The 25422-nt window shown below is 35.7% G+C and overlaps 1 protein-coding gene across 1 annotated transcript in view; it reads left to right on the top strand.

Moving 5' to 3' along the window:
- The window catches only part of LOC107754357 (neogenin-like), a gene marked incomplete at its 3' end in the record, with an annotated part of 85916 nt that overhangs the window by 21929 nt on the left and 38565 nt on the right, over positions 1-25422 (top strand). The window contains exons 3-7 of the mRNA XM_016570775.1: positions 4102-4377; positions 5031-5181; positions 14651-14787; positions 20665-20816; positions 22031-22151. Of these exons, the coding sequence (XP_016426261.1) occupies positions 4102-4377; positions 5031-5181; positions 14651-14787; positions 20665-20816; positions 22031-22151 (837 nt within the window). The remainder of the gene's footprint in view (positions 1-4101; positions 4378-5030; positions 5182-14650; positions 14788-20664; positions 20817-22030; positions 22152-25422) is intronic.

Below are 25422 nucleotides of genomic sequence, written 5' to 3'. Positions count from 1 at the left end.
TCCTCATAATATTTTCATCAGCAGTTTATTTGGTTTAAAATCATTGGTAACATTTTCTATGAAGCCCGTATTTATAATATATTATAAGAGTATTCTTAAGGCATTATAATGAATGAATAATGCATTATAAAAAACCTTATAATATGTTGTATCATCTCATGAGTAATCATAACAACAGTTTTAATGCATTATGATATTTACTCATTTTTTGGTTATAGCTTTTAAGAGTATGATGATTTATAACACACAATGCATCCACTTAACTTACAATGGATTATATTTCCAATATTTATAACTATCATATCTTGCCATTGTTAACTTGTTACTTTACTTAAAGCAGACAAAGACCACTTATAAACAACAACAACAACAGCTATATTAATATAATTTTTTTATTAAACAGCCATAAGATCAGATATCTGGTCAGATGAATGTGTAATATGGCACATTTGATTTTAACTATATTTATTGTAATATCAATAAGATAGTAAGATACTGTACAAATCTTAAATAAATGATGTCAAGATATGAGACTTATAATCCAATATAAATTAAGTGGATTTAACATGGTGTTTATTGCATGTTATAAATAATCATACTCATAAAAGTTAGAACCAAAAATAAGTAAGTTTTATAATGTATTATAATTGTTGTTATGATTATTTATGATTATTTATGAGATGAAACAACATATAAGTTTTGCCCTAAGAATACCCTTATAAATATGTGCTTCATAGAAAATGTTACCAAATCATTTAATTATCATCACAATGGCATTTTTTTGTCCTTCTCATTGACAAAAAAAACTCTTAATTATAAAACATTTATGTCAGTAATTTTGTTGACAAAATTACACTGGTTGCACTGGTTGCAGCAATAATAATAATAATGTTTTAAACATTTTTTGGTCATATCTCATCTGCACTGAAATGGATATATGGCTCTGTCACCAGCGTAGCTGCTCTCAGCACTGTGTGATGTGTTGTAAAGCTCAAAGCCCTTAGAAAGTCTAGGAAGTCCTTAAAACACCAACTGTTCATTCATAACTCCGAGTGAAAGAACAGAACAGAATCACACGCTCCAGAGAGAGAAATGTGAACTGGCCTCAGAGCTGTTGTGTGAATGTCTGGCGTGTTTGTGTATTTATTCGTGAGTGTGTGTGTGTGTGGATGGATTTGTCTGCCTTCAGGCTGTAGACGGCTCCAAGCTGTGTTTAATGATCCCCCTCCGGTGTCTCTCCGTCACATCAGGGATGGATGCAGTGAGATCGGAGGCCGGATCTTTGCAGACGTGCATTCAGCATGTGGACGGATCACACACGACATTGTTAGCTGGAGCTGCACGCTTGCACAAACACACTCTCACACACACACTCGTGTTTGCTATCGATGTGGGCTGCAGGCAGATACTCCGGCATCTTCACTCCGCCAGTGTGTCTGTGTTTTGTGTCTGTGGTGTGCTGGGATTTAAATAAATACCAGCAGGCTGACAGAGCAGCTGTTTGATGTTCTGTCGCTCAGCTTCACAAGATTCTGTGTGAATCAATGAATGAATGAATGCACTAGAGGAACATGAGTGTTGCAAGCCGGTACAAAACTAGCCATCACAATGCTAGGGTGTTGTTATGTGGTTGCTCTGCAGATGAAAATGTGTTCAGGTTGTTTTTTAGCATGTTGCTGTGCAGTTGCTGGGGCGCTTGGAAGTTGAAAGGTGCTTGTTAGACTGTTCAGAGGATTCTGTGGCTTTTAGTTTGTTATGTGGTTGCTGGTAGGGATTTACGATTATGACAAATTCATAATTGTCTATTATTCCCTTGAGTTTATAATAGGGCTGTCAAAATGGCTGAAAAACTAAATTCAAATTTTTTACTTAAATATTATCAATATTCGAATTTATAAGGCATCGAGCAAAATATTATGCACGTTTCTTCAAAGCATAATAAAATAACACGACTATCTTTGCTGTTTCTCTGTGGTTGCTAGGTTGTTGTGAGTGGTTGTCAGTGATTTGCTATGTGGTTACAAAAGTATCTTTTTTTGCTTTGTGGTTGTTGGGGTGTTTTGAGTTATTTAAAAAAAAAATTGTTTTTTTTAAGCAAGTTGTGGTTGCTGGGGAATTGCGAAGTGATTGTTAGGGTTTTCTGAGTGGCTTTTAACATGCTCTTATGCGGTTGCTAGGGTGTTGCCATGCGGTTGACATGGCCAGTGAGTTGCTGTGTGGTCACCTCGCGCCTTTTATTTGTTTATTTATTTGCCAGGGCTTTGCTATGTAGTTGCTAAGGTGATCTGAAAGTTTTTTTGCACATTGCTGAAAGTTAATACTTAGTGTCATAGGTTTGAACAACATCTAACCCCAAGTTTAGTACTAGTACTAGTCTTGACTAAGCGAAGTGAGTTTGCGTGGTTGTGTGTGCATATGAATGAATGCATGTGTGTATTGGTAGGGTTTGTCAGTGTGTGTGATTTGTGTGTTTCTGATTATCTTATCACTGCAGATGGAGTATTAGTGTTTGTGTAGTCTGAATGTATGTTTGCTTATGTGAACTGTACATTTACACATGGAGTTTCTCTCTGACAGGCTCAGTAAACTGTTTACGCAGTGGCTCTGTCTGCCAACGGCACATTGTTCTGTCCTTATTTGCCCAGCTTGAGTCCTGATGCAGTCACTTTTCTGCCAGTGAAGGTGTCGTGTCTTCAGGCCTGTTGCGTCGGCACTCTGGGATTTTGTGTCCCATTAAAAGCACGATGTGTGTGTATGTCTGTGAATCGTGTCGTAGGCTCGGGCTAATTTACAGACCTCTCTCTCTCTCTCTCTCTCTCACACACGCACACGACTCTAGTGCTTCTAGACCACAACAAGTCCTACATCAGCCAGGACACATAAATAGCCCAGGAGAACATTAGGATGTCAGAGACGCTCTCGGCTCTCATACATTCAGCTGTTAGAGAGAGTGCGTCTGCAAGGTGAATTATAAAGTTCTTCCACAGACTTCAGGAACATCTTTGAACTTCTGCAGACTCGATACCGTGAGATTAAAGACGAGAGAAATAACCATTTTTATCTTCTTGGTGTTTGTGTGTGAATCTCGTAAGGCTTCTCAGTGGTGTTTACGATCTGTTTGTTTGTGCTTCATCTTTTGATGTTGACTTTTTTAGTGAGTTTCAAAGCAATTAATGGCACAAAGAGTTTTCATTTTATATGAAATATTTAACATTTAACACACTCTTGTGCTAAATGAGTATTTGTTCATTAAATCTTTCTCTTCTCCAAACATTACTTACCTTTGTCATATTCAAAACAAAGAAGAAGAAAAAACAAGAATTTAAAAGTCTCGTTTAAATTTTTTATCTTTATACATGTTTTTTATTATTTTTTTTTTTTTTGTTATATATGTGTGTATTCTAAACTTTTTAGAATCATTTAGAATTTTTTTAAATATAAATGTGTGTTTTGAAAATTACCCACATAAACATTAATATTTATTATTGAGTGTTTTTTATTTAATATTGTGTTAAGATTTGCTCGCCGTTTACCATTTTTAAATAATAATAAATAATTTAATTCTTGCTGCAGTCATGAATATTAAAGCAGTTTTTCTTGCTTTCAGTATTAACCTCATCTAATACGCTTAAATCTCTCAACAGTCAAGAGTCAATTCCTTTAAAACTGTTCTTTTATCCCTTATTTGAGATGAATGTTAATTCGGGTCAGGGTTTGAATAAATTCAATTTAAATTAGTAAGCTGAAATTTGAAGACAAATCTGTTTCTCTACATTGGAATTAGCCTCTTTAATTAATTAACATGCATTAATCAGTGTATTAATAAAATGAGTGGAATATGATCGTGAACAGACCCTCCGCTGTGCTGTTCAAACATGCTTAATTGCTGCTCGTCTCCCAAGTTTACTTGCTAATTGGTTTGACAAGACCATTAGTGTTATTTACTTAATTTCTCTAGAGTTAACAAAGCATCCAATCTCCGTCTGTAGCTCCCCAGGGTTCGTTATTTCAGTTGTTCTCGCTTAATTTCTTCATTCTGTCAGTGTAGAGATTGAATGAGCTTTACTGTAGGAATGTAACGCAGCTCATGCGTTCTCGCAGGACTTCCGCGCTTCCTCAGTCAGCCGGAGGGTGTGTCTGTGCGCTCGGGCGGCACTGAGATGCTGAGCTGTGAGGTGACGGAGGAGCTGGTCCCGTTCACCCGCTGGGAGAGGGACGGTCGGCCCGTGGAGCTCGATGGCAGGGTCATACAGCTGCCCAGCGGAGCTCTGGTCATCAGCAACGGCTCCCAGAGCGACGCCGGACTCTACCGCTGCACCATAGACGCTCTGGGACCGGCCAAAACCACAGACGAGGCAGAACTACAGGTGTCTGCAGGTACACACAGACAAAACTCATTTCATAGGTTTAGGGAAACCTGTAATGAAATGACTAGAATTTTTCACATATCTGCATGTAATCGTATACATTTTATCAGCATAGGTATACGCATGGAAGTTTCTTGCATATAGTGTTTACCTTAAAATTCCTATAGTGAGAAGTTGTTTGCCCAATGGAGAATCTAAACATTAAATTATAGATGTAACATTTTTACATTTTTAATTATTTAAAACCTTAAAATATTGTAACAATTAAAATAATGGTAATACAAAAATACATTTATTCTTCTTCTTCTTATTATTATTATTATTTATTTTTTGTGTTATTTTATTGATTTATCGAATTGCAAATTTATATATATATATATATATATATATTTATAATATAAATTATATGAATATAAATATAGACATGTAAACATGTAAATATCATCAAAATATATACTGTATGTGTGTGTTTTTATATATACCGGTACATAATAAATATACACAGAACACACATATATTATGCAAACAAAAACTTTTATTTTGTATGTGATTAATCGCGATTAATCGTTTGACAGCACTCATTTTATAATATATTTTTTAAATGTTATTTTTGTAGTCACGTGTGCTTTTTTTGTGCAATCACATTTGTGTGTGTCTTTGCAGATTCGGGTGTTGAAGAAAAATTGGAGACTCTCCAGGGCCCCGTTGCTGTGGCGAAGGTTGTCGGGGAGAGCGTGTTGTTGCCATGCGTCATGAAGGGATACCCCCTGCCAGTGATTCGCTGGACGTTTAACGACCGGCCGATTGACGAGAGGTAAGCATATCAGAACTGTGTGTTTGCACGAACCCATGAGTAAAAACGCAAATAAATCTTGTAGGCACAGAGAATCACGCAGTTTCCTGTCGAATTCTTGGCTGGATGCAAGAAATGCGTACAGGTATGAGATCAGAGCGCTGCCTCAGATCCATCAGCGTTCAGTCACACACTCGGCATGGTCTGGCATACTAAAGCAAACTCGCCACAGAGCACACAAAAAGAATCCATTCAGTCGCTCTTAATCGCGCTATCAACTATTCAACGTCTGTCCAAATTCCTCAGCGTAAAATATCCGTATTATCTGGCAGAGGTAATTACTGACGCCTGTGTAAATTATGTTATTGTGTCATTTTGCATAGTTATGATGCTCTTATCTGGAACGTGGCTTCATCTAAAGTCACACACGCCGTAAATTGCATTACATAGTTTGCAGGATAGCCGATGTCCTCTCTCTGGCTTGGTTTTCCAGGGGAGGGTTTGCTGTTGTCATCCGGTGCACATGAATAATGTAGAAAGGACTGGATTGTCACGGCATGTAAATGGGCTGTCAGCGGTACAGCGCTCTGTCATTCATTATTACATCCTCTGTGCTGGTATATTTACCCTGATGTGATTTCAGCCGTGGGTTTGGTAATGTTTGCATTGTGGACGTGCAGAAGCGATTACATGCTTTTTATTGCCGCTTTGTCTCTTTTCATTTCCTGACCCTCTGTGTTTTATCCCCTTGCACACTAGGGTTATATTTCTGCATATACTGATCTACAGCCTGCATCCAGATGTGGCAAACTCAAAGCTTTCAAGGTCAACAGCAGAACTGACTGATCTCTGCCAACATACAGTGGATTCGATTAATAGAGATCTAAACCGTAGTATTACTATTGAGCATAATGAGGGTTAGGGGTTAATCACTAGAACTGAGTATTAAACGTGAAAATGACATATAACACTTCAAATCATATCAACAGACCAGAATATCATAGAAACACCAGCAGCAGAATTAGGGGTGTAAATCGGACGGTTCATCATGATATAATATGATATCGATTCTACGATACGATTTGATTCAGGGATATATCAATCCATGTATTACTAATACAGTACTAAATTATGTTTTTTTTATTAACTCACAAAGGCACCCAAAATATATAACAAGAACATTTATCTGAAATTTCCACAGCCTGTAACCCAACTGAGACATTCACAAAAAAATTAAATAAATAAATAATTGAAAATATCAAAGTTTGGAGCATGCGTTGAAAAGGCACTGTCACCCCTGGATCGCAACCGTGTTTTGGGAACAACTAAGAGACCGTGCTGAGAACATCGTAAATTGCGAATTGGCGTATAAGGTGTTAAAAGATCTGACAGATACTGTGGAGCGAGACTATGCAGAGCCTTGTATATAAGCATTAGGATTTTAAAATCTATACGGTATTTAACAGGGAGCCAGTGTAACGTCTTCAAAACAGGAGTTATTTGGTCGCCAGCCCTAGTCCCAGTTAAAATTCTAGCTGCTGAATTCTGCAAGTATTGCAATTTGTTAAGAGAGGATTTGGACACTCCAACAAGGAGAGCATTGCAATAATCAATTCGTGAGAAAACAAAAGATTTAATAAATTTTTCAGCAACATAGGCTGAATACGTACAATATTTCTAAGATGGAAAAAGGAGGTCTTTAACGTGTTCTGTACAAAAGGCTCGAATGAAAGGGTGGCGTCAAAGATAACACCAAGATTTTTAGTTTACTGTGTAGCTCTAGGGCAAAACCATCAACTCATAGATCTATAAAAGCAGCATTTCGCAGTTGGTGGGGAGAGCCAAGAAGCGTAACTTCAGTTTTAGAGCTATTCAGAAAATTTTTAGACATCCACAACTTAATCTCAGAAATACATTTGGAAAGATGAGAGACATCGACAAATTGACCAGGTTGAGAATGTATATAAATCTGAGTATCATCAGCATAGAAGTGGTAGCTGAGGTTAAGGGATCTTAATAGCTGACCAAGAGGATAAATATAAATGCTAAAAAGCAGGGGACCAAGAACTGAGCCCTGTGGGACACCAGTACAAACAGGATCCACATCAGATCTGAAACCATCCATAAAGACAAATTGACTGCGACCCGTAAAATATGACCTAAACCAATCTAGGGCAGTCCCAGATACACCAAAGACAGTTTCCAGTCGATTAAGTAAAAGCATGTGGTCAACAGTGTCGAAGGCTGAACTAAGATAGTAAGATGAGAATCGAAAGAGCGCCAGAATCAGACGCTAACAGTAAGTCATTAACAACTTTAACAAAGGCTGTTTTAGTGCTGTGCAGTTTCCTAAACCCAGATTGAAAAGGCTCAAACAGATTATTGACCGTTAAATGGTTGTGTAATTGAGACGAAACAACACCCTCTAAAATTTTAGCAATAAATGGAAGATGAGAAATTGGACGAAAGTTACTGAGAATTGTTTGAATCACTTTTTTGCTTTTTTAATATGTGAGTGACAGCAGCAGTTTTAAGTGCTGTTGGCACAACACCAGTGGCCAAGGAGTTATTTATTATTGTAAGAACAACAGGGCACAAGTAACCAAATAATAGAAATAATAATAATAGAATAGAATAATAGAAATGCTGCCTTGGCAATTATTTTAAGTGTTTCATCCAATATTTATATTTTATTTTGTTTCAGCTTTATTTCAATTAACGAAAATGATTTTGAATAGTTTAAGTTAACAGTAGCAGCACTGATGCCCTTAGCAATGTGTCGAGTAGTTCTGCGCAGTGGTTGCGAACGTCACTCCCGTTTTCTTCAGTAAATGTAAAAATCTAATCTTCATATTTCTTTTTCATGATGAAAACACACAGAAGCCTGAGCGTATCAGATGTGAATCAGATTGGAGGATTTCGTAGGTGTTGTATGTAGGAAACCTCTAGACTTGCTAATGGATGGCATACACTCGGCCTCTTTTCTGACACTTGCTGCCCTAATAAGATCAGGGATAAAGTTCCATCCCTGCTGCAGCCCATGCTAAATTAATGATGTTTTTCTTTCTTTTATACATTTCATTTTGGAATACAATTTGGGAATTGTAGAGGGAAAGTGGTTTGAGAAATGAAATCCAGAAAGGAGAATGAAAGTGTATGGAAGCAGAGCAAAATATATACACACACACACACACACACACACATATATATATATATGTAATTATTATTGCTATTATTGATTTTAATTATTTACGAAAAATAATAAAAATGAAAATCATCCTGGTTGAAATTATTTTTGCAGCATCATCAATGCCAATGGTGCATTACAATGCTGTCTATGTAGGCAGCTGATTAGTGTTTGGACCAGAGCCATTGTCTTCATAGAATTTCATTCAGATTGGTTGAGATTCAGCCCCGTTCTGCTGTTGTCTGTTGGAATGCATCCTTGCCGCTTCGATCACGCCCACCGTAATTTCAAACGACGCGTTCAATAAAGATTGAATTGATCGTATCAAAGAGCTGAGCAGACTAATCATGACCTGTTTAAGCCGCTAACTACCCAGTTCAGCTCGCGTGCACTGCATCCGACCTCGTCTCTCTCGGCTTCCTCCGATGAGGCTTGTTGTCAGTTTGCGCTGTCGATTGAAAGCGGCTCAACGTCTAATTGCAGTTCTTTGCCGGTTGTCTGTGCAGGACTGATGATTGCTGACAGACTCCATTTACGGCGTAATTGCTTCTCTCATGGTCTTCGGGCGATGTAATGTATTCCTGATGCTGGATACATTCTAATAATGTCATATTACCCACAATGCCCAGCCTCTCAGAGGGGTAGACAGAGTCCATCATGGCTCAGACAACATCACTGTTCTGTGTGAATGTGTGTCAGTGTGTATCTGCGTGTGTGTAATCCAGATCTCCCCTTCAGAGTTTCAGTTTTTCCCTGTAGAGTTTCAGTGCTTTACCCCAGTGTGAGTGGAGACTCCTCTTCTCTCATAGGAGATTGGGTTTTGACTGACTATAATGATTTTAAAGAATAGTTTGCCTAAAAATGGATTTTTCTGTTATGTTTCAGACATTTGGAGCACTAATATAGGATTTTTAATGAACCTTAAAGTTGCATTTCAAGTTACATGATAGCTTTGTGTGACAAACAGATCAAAATTGAGGCTGTGATTTATTATAAAATCTCTAAAGTTTTTTTAAGTCCATATTGAATATCACAGATATTGCATATTTAATTGTGCATGCTTATTTCTTGATTTTTTTTCCATTTAATTTACCTTTCCTGTCATCTGAAGCTCACTTAAACTTAGTCTTTAAAAACAATAAGAATTTAAAAACACTACATTTAAATTTAGAATTTAAAATAAAAAAAAATTCACTAATTTGAAAAATTAAATAAATGCTGCTATTTGTTTGTTTTTCTTTTTAATAAGGAAAAAATTAAATTAAGATTTAAGTTTTTTACACAGTTCTGTTGCAATCAACAGTTTATAGTGACCTCTAGATGGTTAAAAATATTGAAAAATGTAAAAATAATTTTATTAAACTATAAGAAGTTATATTCATTATATATAATATAAGAAGTTATACACATATAAGAAGTTATATACATTAAATTTTATGTTACCTTGTTATATACATAAAAAAAATAAAATAATAATTTTACCTGTGTAGAGGTCACTATAAACTGTTGATTGAAATGGAACTGCGTGAAAATTCTTAAAAATAAATAAGTAAAAAATTTTTTATAAATAAATAGTAGCATACTGGTTTAGAATGACACGAGGGGAGAGTAAACAATGACAATTTAGCTTATTGCATGAACTAAGCTTTTAAGGTAGAAAAACACCAAGAATGAAGACCGAAAGCTTAAAATGTACAAATCTTGTGTGTTTAGAGGCCTTCAATCTCAGCATGCAGAACCAGTGTTGAATAAGTCACATTCTTCGCCCTCCTCCATTGTTTGCTTCTCTGGCATGTTGTTGTGAGTCTAATCTGGAGATTGTCGGACGGCTCGCAGGAACTGAATAAACAAATCATGGTGTGTTGGTGTTAAAACCTCCTTATCAGCTCAGACGCTCATTCATTACAGGCCGTGCATAAACGCTCATTTATAGCCAATCCCTTGAGTGATTTCTGGCCAGACGGGTCAGATAAACGCTTTCTGATCTGAGGCCAGATTCTCCATGTTTGTAATCATTTAAAGAGTGTAGGATATGACCAGGAAGCTGACAGGGGTCGACCCAGATCATCACACAGCTGTAATGGTCTTATCTCACCTTTGATTCACATGGATTAGAGCCGGAATGCTGTTTAGTGCTTTACAGAAAGCCAGCGGATCACGGAGGAATTCTTGGGATGAATGCTAATCGCTTGCTTCAGTGACAAGAACACCTTTTGTCCTCAGTGATGTAGATAAAGCAGCTAGAGACTGAGCAGTTTTGCGATGGATGTTTGTGTTGATGACAGATACTCGACCTCTTCTCAACACAAACATCAGTATTTGCACAGGGGAAGATTGTAATACAAGTATATTGTAACACAAACGCATGCTCAGCAGTTCCTTCTCAATGCTGGGTGAATGGGTGTAAATTTTCAACAAGCGCTTCCTCTTTGTGCAATACTCTGATTTATGTTTTTTTTTTTTTTTAATGGTTATATCATACATTCTCCTTCAAAATCTCGACCTCATGTTTATATTTACGACGTACGACATCCTGGAAGTGTTTGCATGTGTTTTAAACATTTATAGCAAATTTATTTCGTTTTTAATGGTGGATCAGCGTTAGCAAACAACAGTAAATTTAAACAGGCCTTTGAATTGAGGGATTCTGGGAAATGGAGGATAATAAATCCTAAAGCGGGGCAGCTAACATAAGAATCCTTGAGAAGTGTGTTGATGTTCAGCCAGATGTTCTCAAAGATAAAGTTTCGTAGAATAGCACTTGATTGTGTCTTTTTTTTCTGTAACCACCAGGATTTAAAGATTTGATTGTAGTTTCAATTAAATCAGATGTTATCAAGTTTGTGGTTTTGTGACTTCAGATATTTGAAATATATATTTGTAATTTTATTGGGGACACTTATTACCAAATTAAATATTCATGAGAGGAATTTTGTGCAGATTTAAAGGGATAGTTCATAAAAAAAAAGATTGTTTTTTTACCAAGCTCTTTTCCATAAAATGAAAAACGATTAGTAGTGACCATTTCAGTGTTATTTTAATACTATGATATATATATGTGTGTGTGTGTGTGTGATATATATTTTTTGTAATTTAAAAAAATATGCTTTTGTAATTTCAGTTCAAGTTAAACTAAATGAAAATATTACATTTTTATATTAAATATTAAAATATAAATGTTGCCTTGGCAACTAACTGAAATAAGTTTTTTAAATATTTTATTTTAAATTTATTGCATTTTTTATTTCAAGTAACAATTTTTTAATGGTTTTAGTTTTAATTTTCAGCCTTCAGGTTTGAGTGAATAAATAATGTCAAAGTGCAAAAAAAGTGCTCAGTGCATTTTAAAATCTACAAATGAAACTTTTGTGAATAAATAATGTCAGAATAGGCTGAACTACTCCTTTTTTAAACAAACTTTTTACCCATCATGCTCTGTTACCCTCCTCCAGTCTGTTTTAATGTAGTGCTAAAAGACAATTAACGGGGCTCTTTGTACTTTATAGTCGCATCTTCTTTTTAATTTCTTTTTTAATTATCCGGCCTCCTCCTCAGGTCTCTCAGGGGCTCCCCTTAGCGTTCACGGTCGCAGCGTCATCTGACTTTTGTCATCTCATGCGTTTAACGAACCTCTCATTGGGTTCGGAGACCTCGTTTTTCAGAGCGGCAGACAAACAGTGGCTGGGGATGCTGAAGATAGCTGAGTGACGCTCCTGTGATCAGGTGCTTTTCCTGCTAGACTCTGAGAAGAGAAGCGTAAGCTCTGAAACATTCGTGTTTATTGGTTCTTATGGTGCTATTAGTGTTTGATAAATGTTCTGTCACCATTTGACAGTTTTCCCCTCAAACACTGAAAGGACTGTTTATACAGCGTGTTTATAACCCGATGATAACCCAGGGTTAAGCGCAGTGTGAAAAGCCCTAATGTTGCAAAGCACCAAACTGGATTTTAAACACAAGCAGAATTAGTTTGAATTGTTCATAAAACCATTCATCTGAAAGTGTCAAAGGATTATCTATAATTTCTAACAACATAAATCGTTATCAGAGCATTTTTAGCATTTCTTCGGTTACGTTATTAGAAATTCACACATTTGTGTTGTAATTTTTGCACAAAATGTGTTGAATTTGTGCAACAATTTAGGGGCCGTTCACATATCGCGTCTTTTGCGCGCTCAAGTTCGTTATTTCAAATGTAGACGCGCGGCAGGCGCGCTCATAATGGAAGCGACGCAGTCGCGACACAGTCGCGACGCGCACGCGGTGCGACGCGCTCATTTTTTCCAGGCGCGACCGCGCCGCATCGAGATAAACACATTTCAACTTTTCAGAATGCCGCAAGCGCACCGCGGGTCATGTGACAATAACCAACCAATCAGCTTCATCCTTTCCCATAACAACATTGAAAGCTTAACCAAGAAGAAGGAACAGCTGATCATAGCTGTACAGGGATAGCCATTTTTTAAATGAATTTAGTAGTAGAGCTACTGCAAGCGATTTTTAGTGCTGCAAATCCATTTACACTTTGCTGAAACTTCCGCGTCTTCATGCAGGTCAAGGTTGCTTAGCAACGGCAGACGCCTCCGGAGCGCAAGCGCCCGAATGCTTTGGGAAAAAGCAGAAAGCGGCGCGCCTAGCGTTTTCCACGCGTTTTTAGGCGCGACATGTGAATTGCCCCTTACACCACCGTTCAAAAGTTTGGGGTTGGTAAGATTGCATTTACAAAGTTGGATTTATTTGAACAAAATACAGTAAAAATACAGTAATATTGTAAAATATTGTTACAATTTAAAATCTTTGTGAATATATTGTGAAATATCATTTATTTATTTATTTATTTGACGCAAAGCTGAATTTTCAGCATCATTACTCTAGTCTTCAGTGTTACATGCTCTTCAGAAATCATTCTAATATGCTGATTTGCTGCTCAAGAAACATTTCTGATTATTATCAGTGTTGAAAACAGTTGTGCTGCATCATATTTTTGTGGAAACTGTGATACGAGTTTATTTTTCAGGATTCTTTGATGAATAGAATGTTCAAAAGAAAATTGATTTAAAATAGAATTTTTTTTGTTTTGTTTTATGCATCCTTGCTGAATAAAAGTATTCATTTCTTTTGTACTGACACCAAACCGTTGAATGGTAATGCATGTTATTGCTGCATTCAAGTCTCAGTTTCTATAAGAATTTCAGTGTTTCCCATACATTGATTTATTTGTGGCAGCCTGCCACAATATCAAAACTGACCCCCACAAATAGATTTTCCAAATGCCTTTAACTTAATTGAATAAACATGAGCACTGTACGTTTCAAAATCAAAATGTGGCCGGGTAACCGACTGTCTTCAGAAAAGCATTGATGCGCTGATCTATATAATGACTATACTGTATATTATAGATCAGTGCATCAATGTCATTTCCATTTAATCTTTCCTATAATGCCTGATAAAGTAGCGCTTGTGAGCGCAGCGCTGCTTTGATTACCGCCGTTACCGGGGAAACCGCTATATATCTGCCGCTCCAAAAGCGCCACCTGCTGGCAGAAAATGAATTTGCGTTTTCAATCAGCCCGGCTGCTGTTTTCGTTATATATATATATATACAGTATATTTCCCCAGGGGGAAGTGCCGCCACACATAGAGTGTAAGTCTGTGGGAAACACTGAATTTACACCAAAATTCGCTCCGCTTCTAAATGAAGGCTGTTGTCATTGTCACTGTGAGCTGCAGTTTGACTCTCGGGTGTGTTGGAAGAAACGTCTTGACGAGTGAGCGGGTGGATTTTGCTCTGTGAGTGTGGGAAGGCATCGTTCCTGGCTGGTTTATTCTCCGTTCAGTAATTGGCGATTTCTTTTCTTTTCCCTGCAGGAGTGTTTTCCTAATGAAGTGACGTGAGGTTTGGAGGTCTGACTGTGTTCGACTCTTCATCCTTCCTCTTTACTTTCTCTCCTCTGTTGTGCGTGACTATTGATTATTTTTTCTTTCCTTTCTCAGCTCATCTTAGATTAACTCACTGTCTCTTCCTGTCTCCGAATCATTGGGGAGGAACCGGGAACAGTAGTTTGTTTTTCTCGAGAAACCTCAAGTTAAACACTCCAGGGAAGTTGCTTTCAGTGCAATCAAGCCATAAAGGGAAATCCGCAGGAGATGAAATCCATACTGAATCTTGTTTTCAATTCCATCTCTGTTGGCATTACCGTGCCATGCTTGAGATGGCTGGCGTTCCTGAAAACGCTACAAAATTTCATTTTAACACATCCTCATCTCATTGTATCTCTTTCTCTGTTTGTGTGTTTTTCCCAGCCGTGAGCGTTTTGCTGTGATTGGCGGGGGAAGCCTGCAGATCGTCAACCTGACCAAAGAGGATGCTGGGATATACGTCTGCCAGGCGAACAGTGGCAACATGACCAGCGAGATCCAGGCAGAGCTCACGGTGCACGGTACATTTCACAAGAACATATTCATATCTTAAATCAATCGAGTCGGCAAACCTGCTGAGAATCATCTGAATTGTGAATGATTCAATTCAGCGCAAACAGCCTCATGGAGCGGCACTAAACATCCCGTATGTAATTATGAGCAGCATTGTTCAGGCTTTCGAAACACACACGTGTCTAGACGGCGTTCTCCTCTGCGGGGGAGGAACTTCAAAGCGTTGTTTTGTTTTTATTTATTTATTTTTTTCTGTATTATTTTCATCTCTTGGCATGGGATTACATTTTTGGAGAGTCAGTGAGAATTCACAGCTCTGTCTAATGTGGAGGTTTGTAAAGGTTTTGAATGGAAACACTTTAAAAAGCGTCTGCTCTCAAGATACGAGTTAATGCATGCACAACTCTAGTGTTAATTTTGTCTTAGTCTTAGTCCTGTGTCAAATGTAACTTTTAGTTTTTATCATATTTAGTCCACTTGTCCTGTTTTAATTTTAGTCGACTAAATGTCTACACAACTCAAACTCATAGCCATATATTTGATTAAATGTGGCCACCTGACCAACCATAATTTTCATTTTTACGTGAGACAGGTAAATGCTCTAATAGCCTGACATGCAACACAGTGGTCATTCATTCAAAAGTGCTGCAGGAAATGCAGAAGAAAGTACTGCACTTACAAAAAAATCTGTAAAACCATTCTAACTGTAACTGTAGCATTGAATTGAATGTGACAGTTTGCATATAATGGTTTTACATGGTTGTGTTCGCCCAGATGTTTAAGTGCCGATTATTACATTTACATCTGTGCATTTGACAGATGCTTTTATCTTACATTGCATTCAGGCTGATGTTATTAGCATTTGTTAACTGTTCTCACAATGTTCAGAGAAAAAGTTTTAGGCACTACATTGTTTGAATACTCTTTTTAACATTTGCACTTTGCAGCAAACATTGTTGCAGTTTTTTGTAGTTTTGTTGTGTTACAAACTGTCAGGCTTGTGAAAAATGTAGTTACTATAAGTTACTATAAGCAACGGTAATTTACAGCACAATTTACTATTCCATTGTAAAAACATCACAATAATCCACAAGTAATCCACACCACTCCAGTCCATCAATTAACATCTGGTGAAGGGAAAAGCTGCATGTTTGTAATAAACAAATCCAAGGAGTTTTAACGTTGCAAGCTAAAATATAGGTCCTCAAGCCATAATATTGCTTTCTCCAGAAGTCGGGAGAGAAATATGCACATCAAGCACTGTTTATAAGCGTTTATATGATTTTGATGTTAGAGGACAGCAATGGATGGACTTCTTCACTGGAGGAAGCGTTTTCATGGATAGAAGACTTGTATTTTAGCCGGAAGCAATGGTTTGAAGTTAAAAATGTTTTAATGGATTTATTATGTGGATTACTTGTGGATTATTATCAGCTGCTTGGACTCTCATTCTGATGGCACCCATTCACTGCAGAGCATCCACTGGTGAGCAAGTGATGCAATGCTACATTTCTCTAAATCTTCCCATGAGCCAGGCTAATCCAGTGACTAGTTTTTCCTCATAATTGGTGCTTTGCTAAAAATTGCTTTCTAATTCATGCAGTTTTTGATCACATTACAGCTCACATTACACATAATTTAACAATTTTTCCAAAGAAAAACAGCCGACATAATGATTTGCAACGTTCAGTTCATTCCAGCTCACATAAGAAGATTATCCTAGTCAGCTTTTACCACTTTATGAGCATATTTAATTCAAAATCACACAATTTACAGAAATATCCAGTTCATTTCTATGGTATATTCTGTAGCCCAATTAGCCCAAGTTGGAAAATGCCCAGAATGGATGGAGGGTCAATTGCTTATTATATACTCCTTTAGTGACGTGACATGTGGCCAAGTATGGTGACCCATACTGGGAGCAGTTGGGGGTTCGGTGCCTTGCTCAAGGGCACCTCAGTCGTAGTATTGAAGGTGGGAGAGAGCGCTGTACATTCCCCCCCCCCACCTACAATCCCTGCCGGTACAAGACTTGAATCCGCAACCTTTGGGTTACGAGTCCGACTCTCTAACCATTAGGCCACGACTTCCCCACTTCCTTTATAAGCTGTGAAAAATAAAAAACTGATAAAAACTCACGCACGCTGATTTATAGAAGTTGCAGAAGCGCGCAGTCTGTGGTCGTGCTGTCTGAAGCCCAGACTACCTTTGATCTGACTCTTGAAATTGAGCCATATCATAATTGGATTTTCTAATTGAATTAATTTTTTTTCTTGTGAGACTGACATGGTTGCTAGCGGTGATGTAAGAGATTTCAGTGCAATATAACATCAAGAGTAAAGTAAGATAAAGCTGACAGCAGTGGGCCGTGTGTTCATGATCTCTTCGCCCTCCTGATCTGTTATTTTCACTCCCTCCTGCTGCTGATGTTTTTTTCCATTCGCTTTTCTCGCCTTTTTACAGGTACTGACGCACGTATGGAAGGGTTTGTTACTGAGCTCAGGAAGTTGAATCTCCCGTGGGGAGTCAGGAAATCTGATTTCGCTTCTAATGGGTAAAAATAAAGCGCTTTGGGTAACACAAGCACACCTAGCGAGGAGGGCATTTAGGTGTGTAAAACTGCATGTTTTGAAAACCACGTACGCAGGTGCATGTTTGAACGTTTTTATAGTTCCTGTACGTCTTGCATAAACAATATAAAGGAATATTCCAGGTTAGCAATGCGTTAAACTCTATAGGCAGGATTTATGGCATGCTAACAATTTTAAAAAAAAAGTGTTATATGAGTCTTTTCTAGGTGAATAAACTTCCAGTTTTCTGTGGTAGTCGACAGCACGTCACAGATGCTGTGTGCAGATCGTAACTTGTATTGAGATGAACTCACTCGTTCATATTTTTAGCTTTCTTTCATGCCTGCTTGTGCTATTTTCAGGGGAGCCGAAAGCAGATAAGATTGGGATTGTTTGGTCTTGGGGCAAGTAGCCGCATTCCAATTTACACGACTACTCTCTTTGTCCATTCTGGTCTCCGAATCGATTACAGTGATTAGTGTGATTAATATATGATGTACTTTCAATGCCAATTAGTTTTTTCCCTCTTCTTGCATTTGAGTCATTATCTGTGCTTCTCTTGCAAGACTTTGGCTGACTTTGTATGCATAAATAACGCTGTGGTGTTTTAAGAGCTTTTCTGGGATATAGAGTTATAGTGACCGTTTCTTCCTACAGTATGACTGCTGTGAAACACCGCATTGGGTTATTAAACACTGGCAATTTAATATCTGCATGTGAAGTGACTCATAACTCTTGTGCCGCGGTTATTTTAGAAGGCGGTGTTCACATGCTGGGATTTTCCCCGGATTCCCTCTCAGATTAGCAGGATTGTAGAGAGCCGTGTAAAACGCTGTTAAGATTGGCTTGGGTTACGCTTTAAAAGTTACTCATAAAATGAAAGGATGTGTTCTGACAAACTGTAATCGTATTACTTTCACACCCACTTGCTTCAGTAGTGCACACATTAGTCCTGCATACTTAGTAGTGCATACTTCAGTCTTATATATTTAAGTTGATTACTTTTTATTTTTTTATACTTTATTGTGTTCCAGTTAAATAGAATTCTTGTTACATTCTGTCTACATTACATTTGGCACATTTAAAGTTTTTTTTACCCTCTCAGATTAGCAGGATTGTAGAGAGCCGTGTAAAACGCTGTTAAGATTGGCTTGGGTTACGCTTTAAAAGTTACTCATAAAATGAAAGGATGTGTTCTGACAAACTGTAATCGTATTACTTTCACACCCACTTGCTTCAGTAGTGCACACATTAGTCCTGCATACTTAGTAGTGCATACTTCAGTCTTATATATTTAAGTTGATTACTTTTTATTTTTTTATACTTTATTGTGTTCTAGTTAAATAGAATTCTTGTTACATTCTGTCTACATTACATTTGGCACATTTAAAGTTTTTTTTTATTTTTTTATCACCACCTATATTAATAAACTTTAAAAACCAAAGGAATACGTATGCACATATACATAAATGATAAGTTCTGTTATTATTATATTTTATATAAATTCAATTATGAGTAGAAAATGTTTTTATTAAAATATATTTTTAAAGAAGTCTCTTCTGCTCATTAAGGCTGCATTTATTTGATCAAAAATACAGTAAAAACAGTAAAATTGTGAAATATTATTACAATTTAAAATAACTGTTTTCTAGTTGAATATGATTTAAAATGTAATTTATTTCTGTGATCAAAGCTGTATTTTCAGCATCATTACTCCAGTCTTCAGTGTCACATGATCTTCAGAAATCATTCTAATATTCTGATTTATTGCTCAAAAAACATTTCTGATTATTATCAATGTTGAAAACAGTTGTGCTGCTTCATATTTTTGTGGAAACTGAGATTTTACTTTTTTTTTTTAGGATTCTTTGAATAGTAAGTTCAAAAGAACAGCATTTATTTGAAATAGAAATTACATATACAATTTTTAATTTTTATTAAATTATAATTATTTAAAGTTCAAAAGAACAGCATTTATTTGAAATATAAATTATAAATAAAAGTGTATTTTTTATTTAATTATAATTAATTAAAATGTATCATTTTATATTTCAAAATTAATTATAAATTTGAAATGATAATATTATAAATGTCTTCTACTGTCACTTTTGATTAATGTCTTGCATCTTAAAATACTAAGACTATATATACTATGATACCATATATATTTATATTTAAATGTAAGAAATTAATTCTTTTATTCAGCATATATTTAAATATATTTTATTCCAATCTCAAAATTAAGAAAATCTGAACAAAAAAGTGTCTGCATATTTTAGTGTATACTTCAGTTCTGTATGTTTCAGTTTAGTGCTTGTGTCAATCCTGCACACATCAGTCATCTGCAGTTGCTGTTTCACATACTACTAGCTTTTAAAAGCATTAGATGGTATTCAGTATGCACTGCGCAGTAAACAAGTATTCCTTTGAGAACACAGCCGGTGTGAAACCAGTCCTGCAGGAGTCTGAGGGAGAGAAGATTGAACTCAAGTTCATCCAAACTACAAAACCAAGTCTGAAAACAGCATAATTCACCAAGGCTGATGCCGGAGAAATACAGCAGAGAATTGAGATCACACCACAGACAGTGACTGCCAGAGATCGTTAGCGTAGCAGAGTTCAAGGAAATGAATCTTCCTCTGTTCCTCTCCTCCAGCTGACAGCAGATGGAGCGCTGTTGATTTTCTTTGTCTCTTGTTGACTTTAGAAGGTGAAACTGGGTGTGAAAAATACAGAATAAGTCATCCTTGACGCACTTTTGTCAGCTGCTGATAAGAAAACTATCTCTGAATCTGAAACTCCTGTTATATTTAGCGTCTCTGTATTCTTGTTCTTCATCTGTTCTTCCCTGCTGTACATCCTGCATTACCTGCACAAGTTATAAACATCAGGAGAGGTCACAAACTAGCCCGTTTCCTGACGGATGCGGTTGCCATAGGAACAGCCACGTCTATCACACGAATCCCAGCGAAGGGATGTTGTGAAAAATACAGAATAAGTCATCCTTGACGCACTTGTGTCAGCTGCTGATAAGAAAACTATCTCTGAATCTGAAACTCCTGTTATATTTAGCGTCTCTGTATTCTTGTTCTTCATCTGTTCTTCCCTGCTGTACATCCTGCATTACCTGCACAAGTTACAAACATCAGGAGAGGTCACAAACTAGCCCGTTTCCTGACGGATGCGGTTGCCATAGGAACAGCCACGTCTGTCACACGAATCCCAGCGAAGGGATGTTGCACTTATGCAACCTTTAATGCACCCTGTGACCACCTCTCCAGTTCATACCTGCATTTGTTCACTTTCTTCTTCTAGTTCCTCCTCGGTTCTTGACGAGACCCTCCAACACTTACGCCCAGGAGTCGATGGACATCATCTTTGAGTGTGACGTCACCGGCTCACTGCCGCTCACCGTCAAATGGATGAAGGATGGAGACACGGTCATTCCCAGTGATTATTTCAGGATGGTATGTTAGACCCCCTCCTCACTGCATGATACACATTTATCCATGAAATTATACAGTAAACAGTTAAAAAAATAAAGTTTTACATGAATAGGACTTGATTGCTTTTTTTTTTTTTTAAACAAAGCGGTCAGTGAAATAAGGTGCTTAAAATCAGGATGATACTTGATTTATTTTATTTATTTATTTATTTTTCAGCTGTGTAATCTTGTTACCAACCATTTTTAATCCTTTATTTTATTGTATTTTATTTCTTTTTTTTTTGTTTTTGCAGTTATTCAACCCTGTTACCAGCCATTTTAACTGTATTAATACAGTTTTAAATCTAGATTTGTTATTTTTTTAATTAATTTATTTATTTATTATGTTTTATTTTATATTTTACATTTTTCAGTCCCTTTTTTTTTGTTGCAATTTTTCAGTCCTGTTACTGACACGTTTAATGTATAAATACAGTGTTAAGTAATGATTGTAATTAGTTTTTGTTTTATATTTTAGTTAATTTTTTTGCAATTTTTCAGTCCTGTTACTGACTCTTTTAACTGTATGAATACAATTTTAAAACCTGATTTTTAGTTATTTTATATTTTATTTTATTTGTATTTTTTGCAATTTTTCAGTCCTGTTACCAACATTTTTAATGTATAAATACAGTTTTAAGTAATGATTTTTAGTTATTTTATATTTTATTTTATTTTTAGCAATTTTTCAGTCCTATTACCAACATTTTTAATGTATAAATACAGTTTTAAGTAATGATTTTTAGTTATTTATTATATTATTTTTTTTTGTTGTTGCAATTTTTCAGTCCTGTTACCAACACTTTTAACTTGTATGAATACTTTTTTAAATCCTGATTTTAATTACTTTTTGTTTTATATTTAATTTCATTTTTTCTATTTTTCAGTCCTGTTACCAACATTTTTAATGCATAACTACAGTTTTAAGTAATTATTTTTAATCATTTTATATATTTATTTTATTTTTTGATTTTTTTTTGTAGGAATACAGTTTTAAGTAATGATTTTTAGTTTTCATAAATTTTATTTATTTATTGTTTTTCAGTCCTGTTACTTACACTTTTAACTGTACAGCTAAATGAGTCATTATCCAGCAAAATTGTCATATTTAGCCATCTTTGTTTTTTCACAATAATAAGAGTGCTAGTGTTATTAATTCTTACGCAATGCTCTGTTTTGTTGTTTGTGTCCCCACAGAAGCAGCATAACTTGCAGGTTTTGGGTTTAGTAAAATCAGATGAAGGTTTTTATCAGTGTTTAGCGGAGAACGACGCCGGGAACGTCCAGGCCAGCGCTCAGCTGATCATACTGGATTTAGGTAAACTCGCTTTGTGTATATTTGCGTTTCTGTGTGTGTTTATGCAGAAATCCTCGTCCTAAATGAAGATACTGCATTAAACGTGTGCAGGAAAGCGCAGTCCATCTCCAGAGCCAAATCCCTCAGATCTCGAGTGTTTATTCTAGTTGAGTGATGGGCTAAAGACTTGCCAAGACTCACCGATTGATCTTTTGACAGGAATTAAACACAGCAATCATTATCACACGATGGGTCGTAGCAGTCCGTCAGTGATGTTTTCTGGGGATGAGTCCAAACGCTTTGTGGCTTTAATGTCATTATGATGGTTTTACAGCGTGTCATAAGCGTGACATCCACATATTCACATTTTCTGTTGTATCTGTTCTATTTTAGTTTTTTTTCTGTAGCTTGTCTCTTCATCTCAAGCTTCACATGCATGCATTCGTACTCTCGTTTCCACGCACTGAATGAAGGCTTGAACACATGTTCTCACACGTCAAGCAGAGGCGTAAATGATTGGATGGCTGGTGTGAGATCTGTTTCTCACCTGGCGCGGGTGCGAGTCTCCAGTGTTCCTCGGCTCGCAGAGATCTCACCGCTGAATGTTTAATTAACCGTACCACTTTATTAGAAACGTCAAACATGTGCATGCTTTTCATTTTCACGTGCGCTGCGTTGCATTAGCACCTCTCGACGGAGACCCGAATTATGTGTGCAGAACTCTGGATGTCATTTAATAATCTGGATTTCTCTAGCGGACGCGTTAAGTTTAGTTTGCAAACTGAGAATACTCGCTGACACTGGATTGCAGTGATTAATTACTGATCGGATTCCAGTGCAGAGGAAGTGGATTTAAGTCCTCATGGGAAGTTTTCAGAAGTGATTTTGGCCTAAAAAAGGGAACACGGAAGAGCAATGGATGTGCGTTAGGTGTGTGTTGCCCCGGAGAATGATGGGAAGTATAGGTTGGTTGTGCTAAATTTGTATTTTCTGCCAGCATTATTGCTTTTCTTCATCAACAGTACATGAAAAGTGAGTGAAGTCATTTTAAAAGAAACATCATCTAATGGTGTGAGTTTGGGGCGGGGCTATCTGTTTGGCCAGCCAATGACAGACTTGTTTGATTTCCACTGGCAATTACAACATTGTGGTGACATTTATTGTTTTGCTTGTATGTGATTATCAAACATTATTTAAATTATGTTTTTCTTAATGTTTTTTTAATTACTTTATTATTTTATTTTATTTGTTAATTATTATTATTATATATTTTTTTTTATGAAAACCTTATCCAATGTCACAGCTGGTGATTACTGTTTTATTGTTTATTTGTGTTATTATTATTTTTATACTCTGCAGCACTTTGGTCAACTTTAGTTGTTTTTAAATATGCTTTATAAATAGACATTGTATTGTATTCTATTAAAATATAATTAATTTGTTAAAAATTTATTATAATTAACATTTAACCCTTCATTTTAAAATGGACTAATATTTATTATATAATTTTTGTTAGAAAAGAGAAAAATTCAATTCTGATAATGAAAAAGGGAACATTAATTTTAATCAAATTTAACTTATATTTTATTATTTAATTGTAATTTAGTGTAGTATTGTTCATTTTATTTATTATTGTTTTTGTTTTTATTTTTGTTAGAAAAGAGAAAAATTCAATTCTGATAATGAAAAAGGGAACATTAATTTTAATCAAATTTAACTTATATTTATTCTATTATTTAATATCTAATCTAGAATTTAATATTAATATTATTTTGTGTTTAATTCATATTTAAGCAACAATAATTTGAATAATAATATCACTAAAACAATTGTATTCATTTTATTGTGGTATTTGTTTTTTATTATTATTTTTATTATTATTAGTTCCCAACAGTAGTAGTTTTCCTGAGACAGATTTGTTGTTATCCCTCAGCACCTTTTAGAGACAGGAGCACTTTATAATGGCAGGGAGGAAGAGAAGAGGAAATGAAATCCTGATAATGAAATAAATCGGTCAGCAAGGACGATCTGTCACGTCGGAGTTTAGTGGGCACTTGTTGACGGCTGATTTCAGTGATTGAAGCGTCACTCTCAATTATTGATGTTACTGGTGTAGTTTGGGTTGGAAAAGGAGAAGTCTCCATTTGCTCTCCGTTTAATCTCTTTGTTGTTTAGGAGGAACTGATGTAATGAGTGAACCGCTGTGGCCTCTCGTCAGTGTTTCTGATGTGCTTGTGTGTCTTTCGCTGCATGAGATCTTTATATCCTCTGAACGTTTGCTCTCAGCCTCTCCAACTACAGGAGAGCTTTGTTTTGATTAACGAAATAATCCACTTCAGGACACTTGGAAATCAGTCCAGGCCCTTCTGTTGATTTTCCTGCTGTGCTTGAACACGGCCCTTCACACGTCATATGCATTAGAGGTTTCTTCGTTTGTGGTTCTCAGAAAAGAAACGTAAAGGGTTAGTTTACCAAAAAATGAAAATTAAGTCACCATTTACTCACCATCATGTCGTTGCAAAACTTTAATAATAATAATAATAATTATTTAAAAAATTACAAATTAAAACAAAAATTAAATTAAAAATGATATAAATAGATAATAAATATAAAATTATTATTATTTTTGTTGTTGTTGTTAATAATAAATGTAAACAAAAATAAAATTAAAATTATAATAAATATAACATTATTATTATTATTATTAAAGTAATAATTATTGTTGTTAATAATAATAATCATAATAATAATAGTAGTAGTAGTAATAAATATATATATTTTTTAAATCATATTAAAATTACAATTAATTTTAATAGTACATTTTATTGTTGTATGTTTCAGAAAAGAATCGTAAAGAGACAGTTTACCCAAAAATTACAATTAAGTCATAATTTACCCTCCCCCCATGTCGTTCCTAACATTATTATTATTATTGTTGTTGTTGTGAATAATAAATATATACAAAAATAAAAAAAATAAAAGTTAAAATATTAAATATAAAATGATACTATTATTATTATTAATAATAAGTATTGTTGATAATAATAGTAGTAGTAATAAATATAACATTAAAAAAAATAGATATACTAAAATTACAATTAATTTTAATTGTACATTTTATTGTTGTACATTTTAATGTTAAAATATTCCTTAAAAAAATTACCAAACCAAATGTAGGTCTTAATTTAATCTCAGATGATATTAGATAGATTTCAGAGGAACGGACACCTGTCACCCACACGAGTGTTAGATGGAGTGTGAATACTGGTTTCACGAGCTTTGATGCTAAAAC

This window comes from Sinocyclocheilus rhinocerous, unplaced genomic scaffold (assembly GCF_001515625.1).
Source record: "Sinocyclocheilus rhinocerous isolate Xijiao unplaced genomic scaffold, SAMN03320098_v1.1 scaffold561, whole genome shotgun sequence".
Taxonomy (NCBI): Eukaryota; Metazoa; Chordata; class Actinopteri; order Cypriniformes; family Cyprinidae; genus Sinocyclocheilus; species Sinocyclocheilus rhinocerous.
This window is presented reverse-complemented; position numbering and strand designations above follow the sequence as displayed.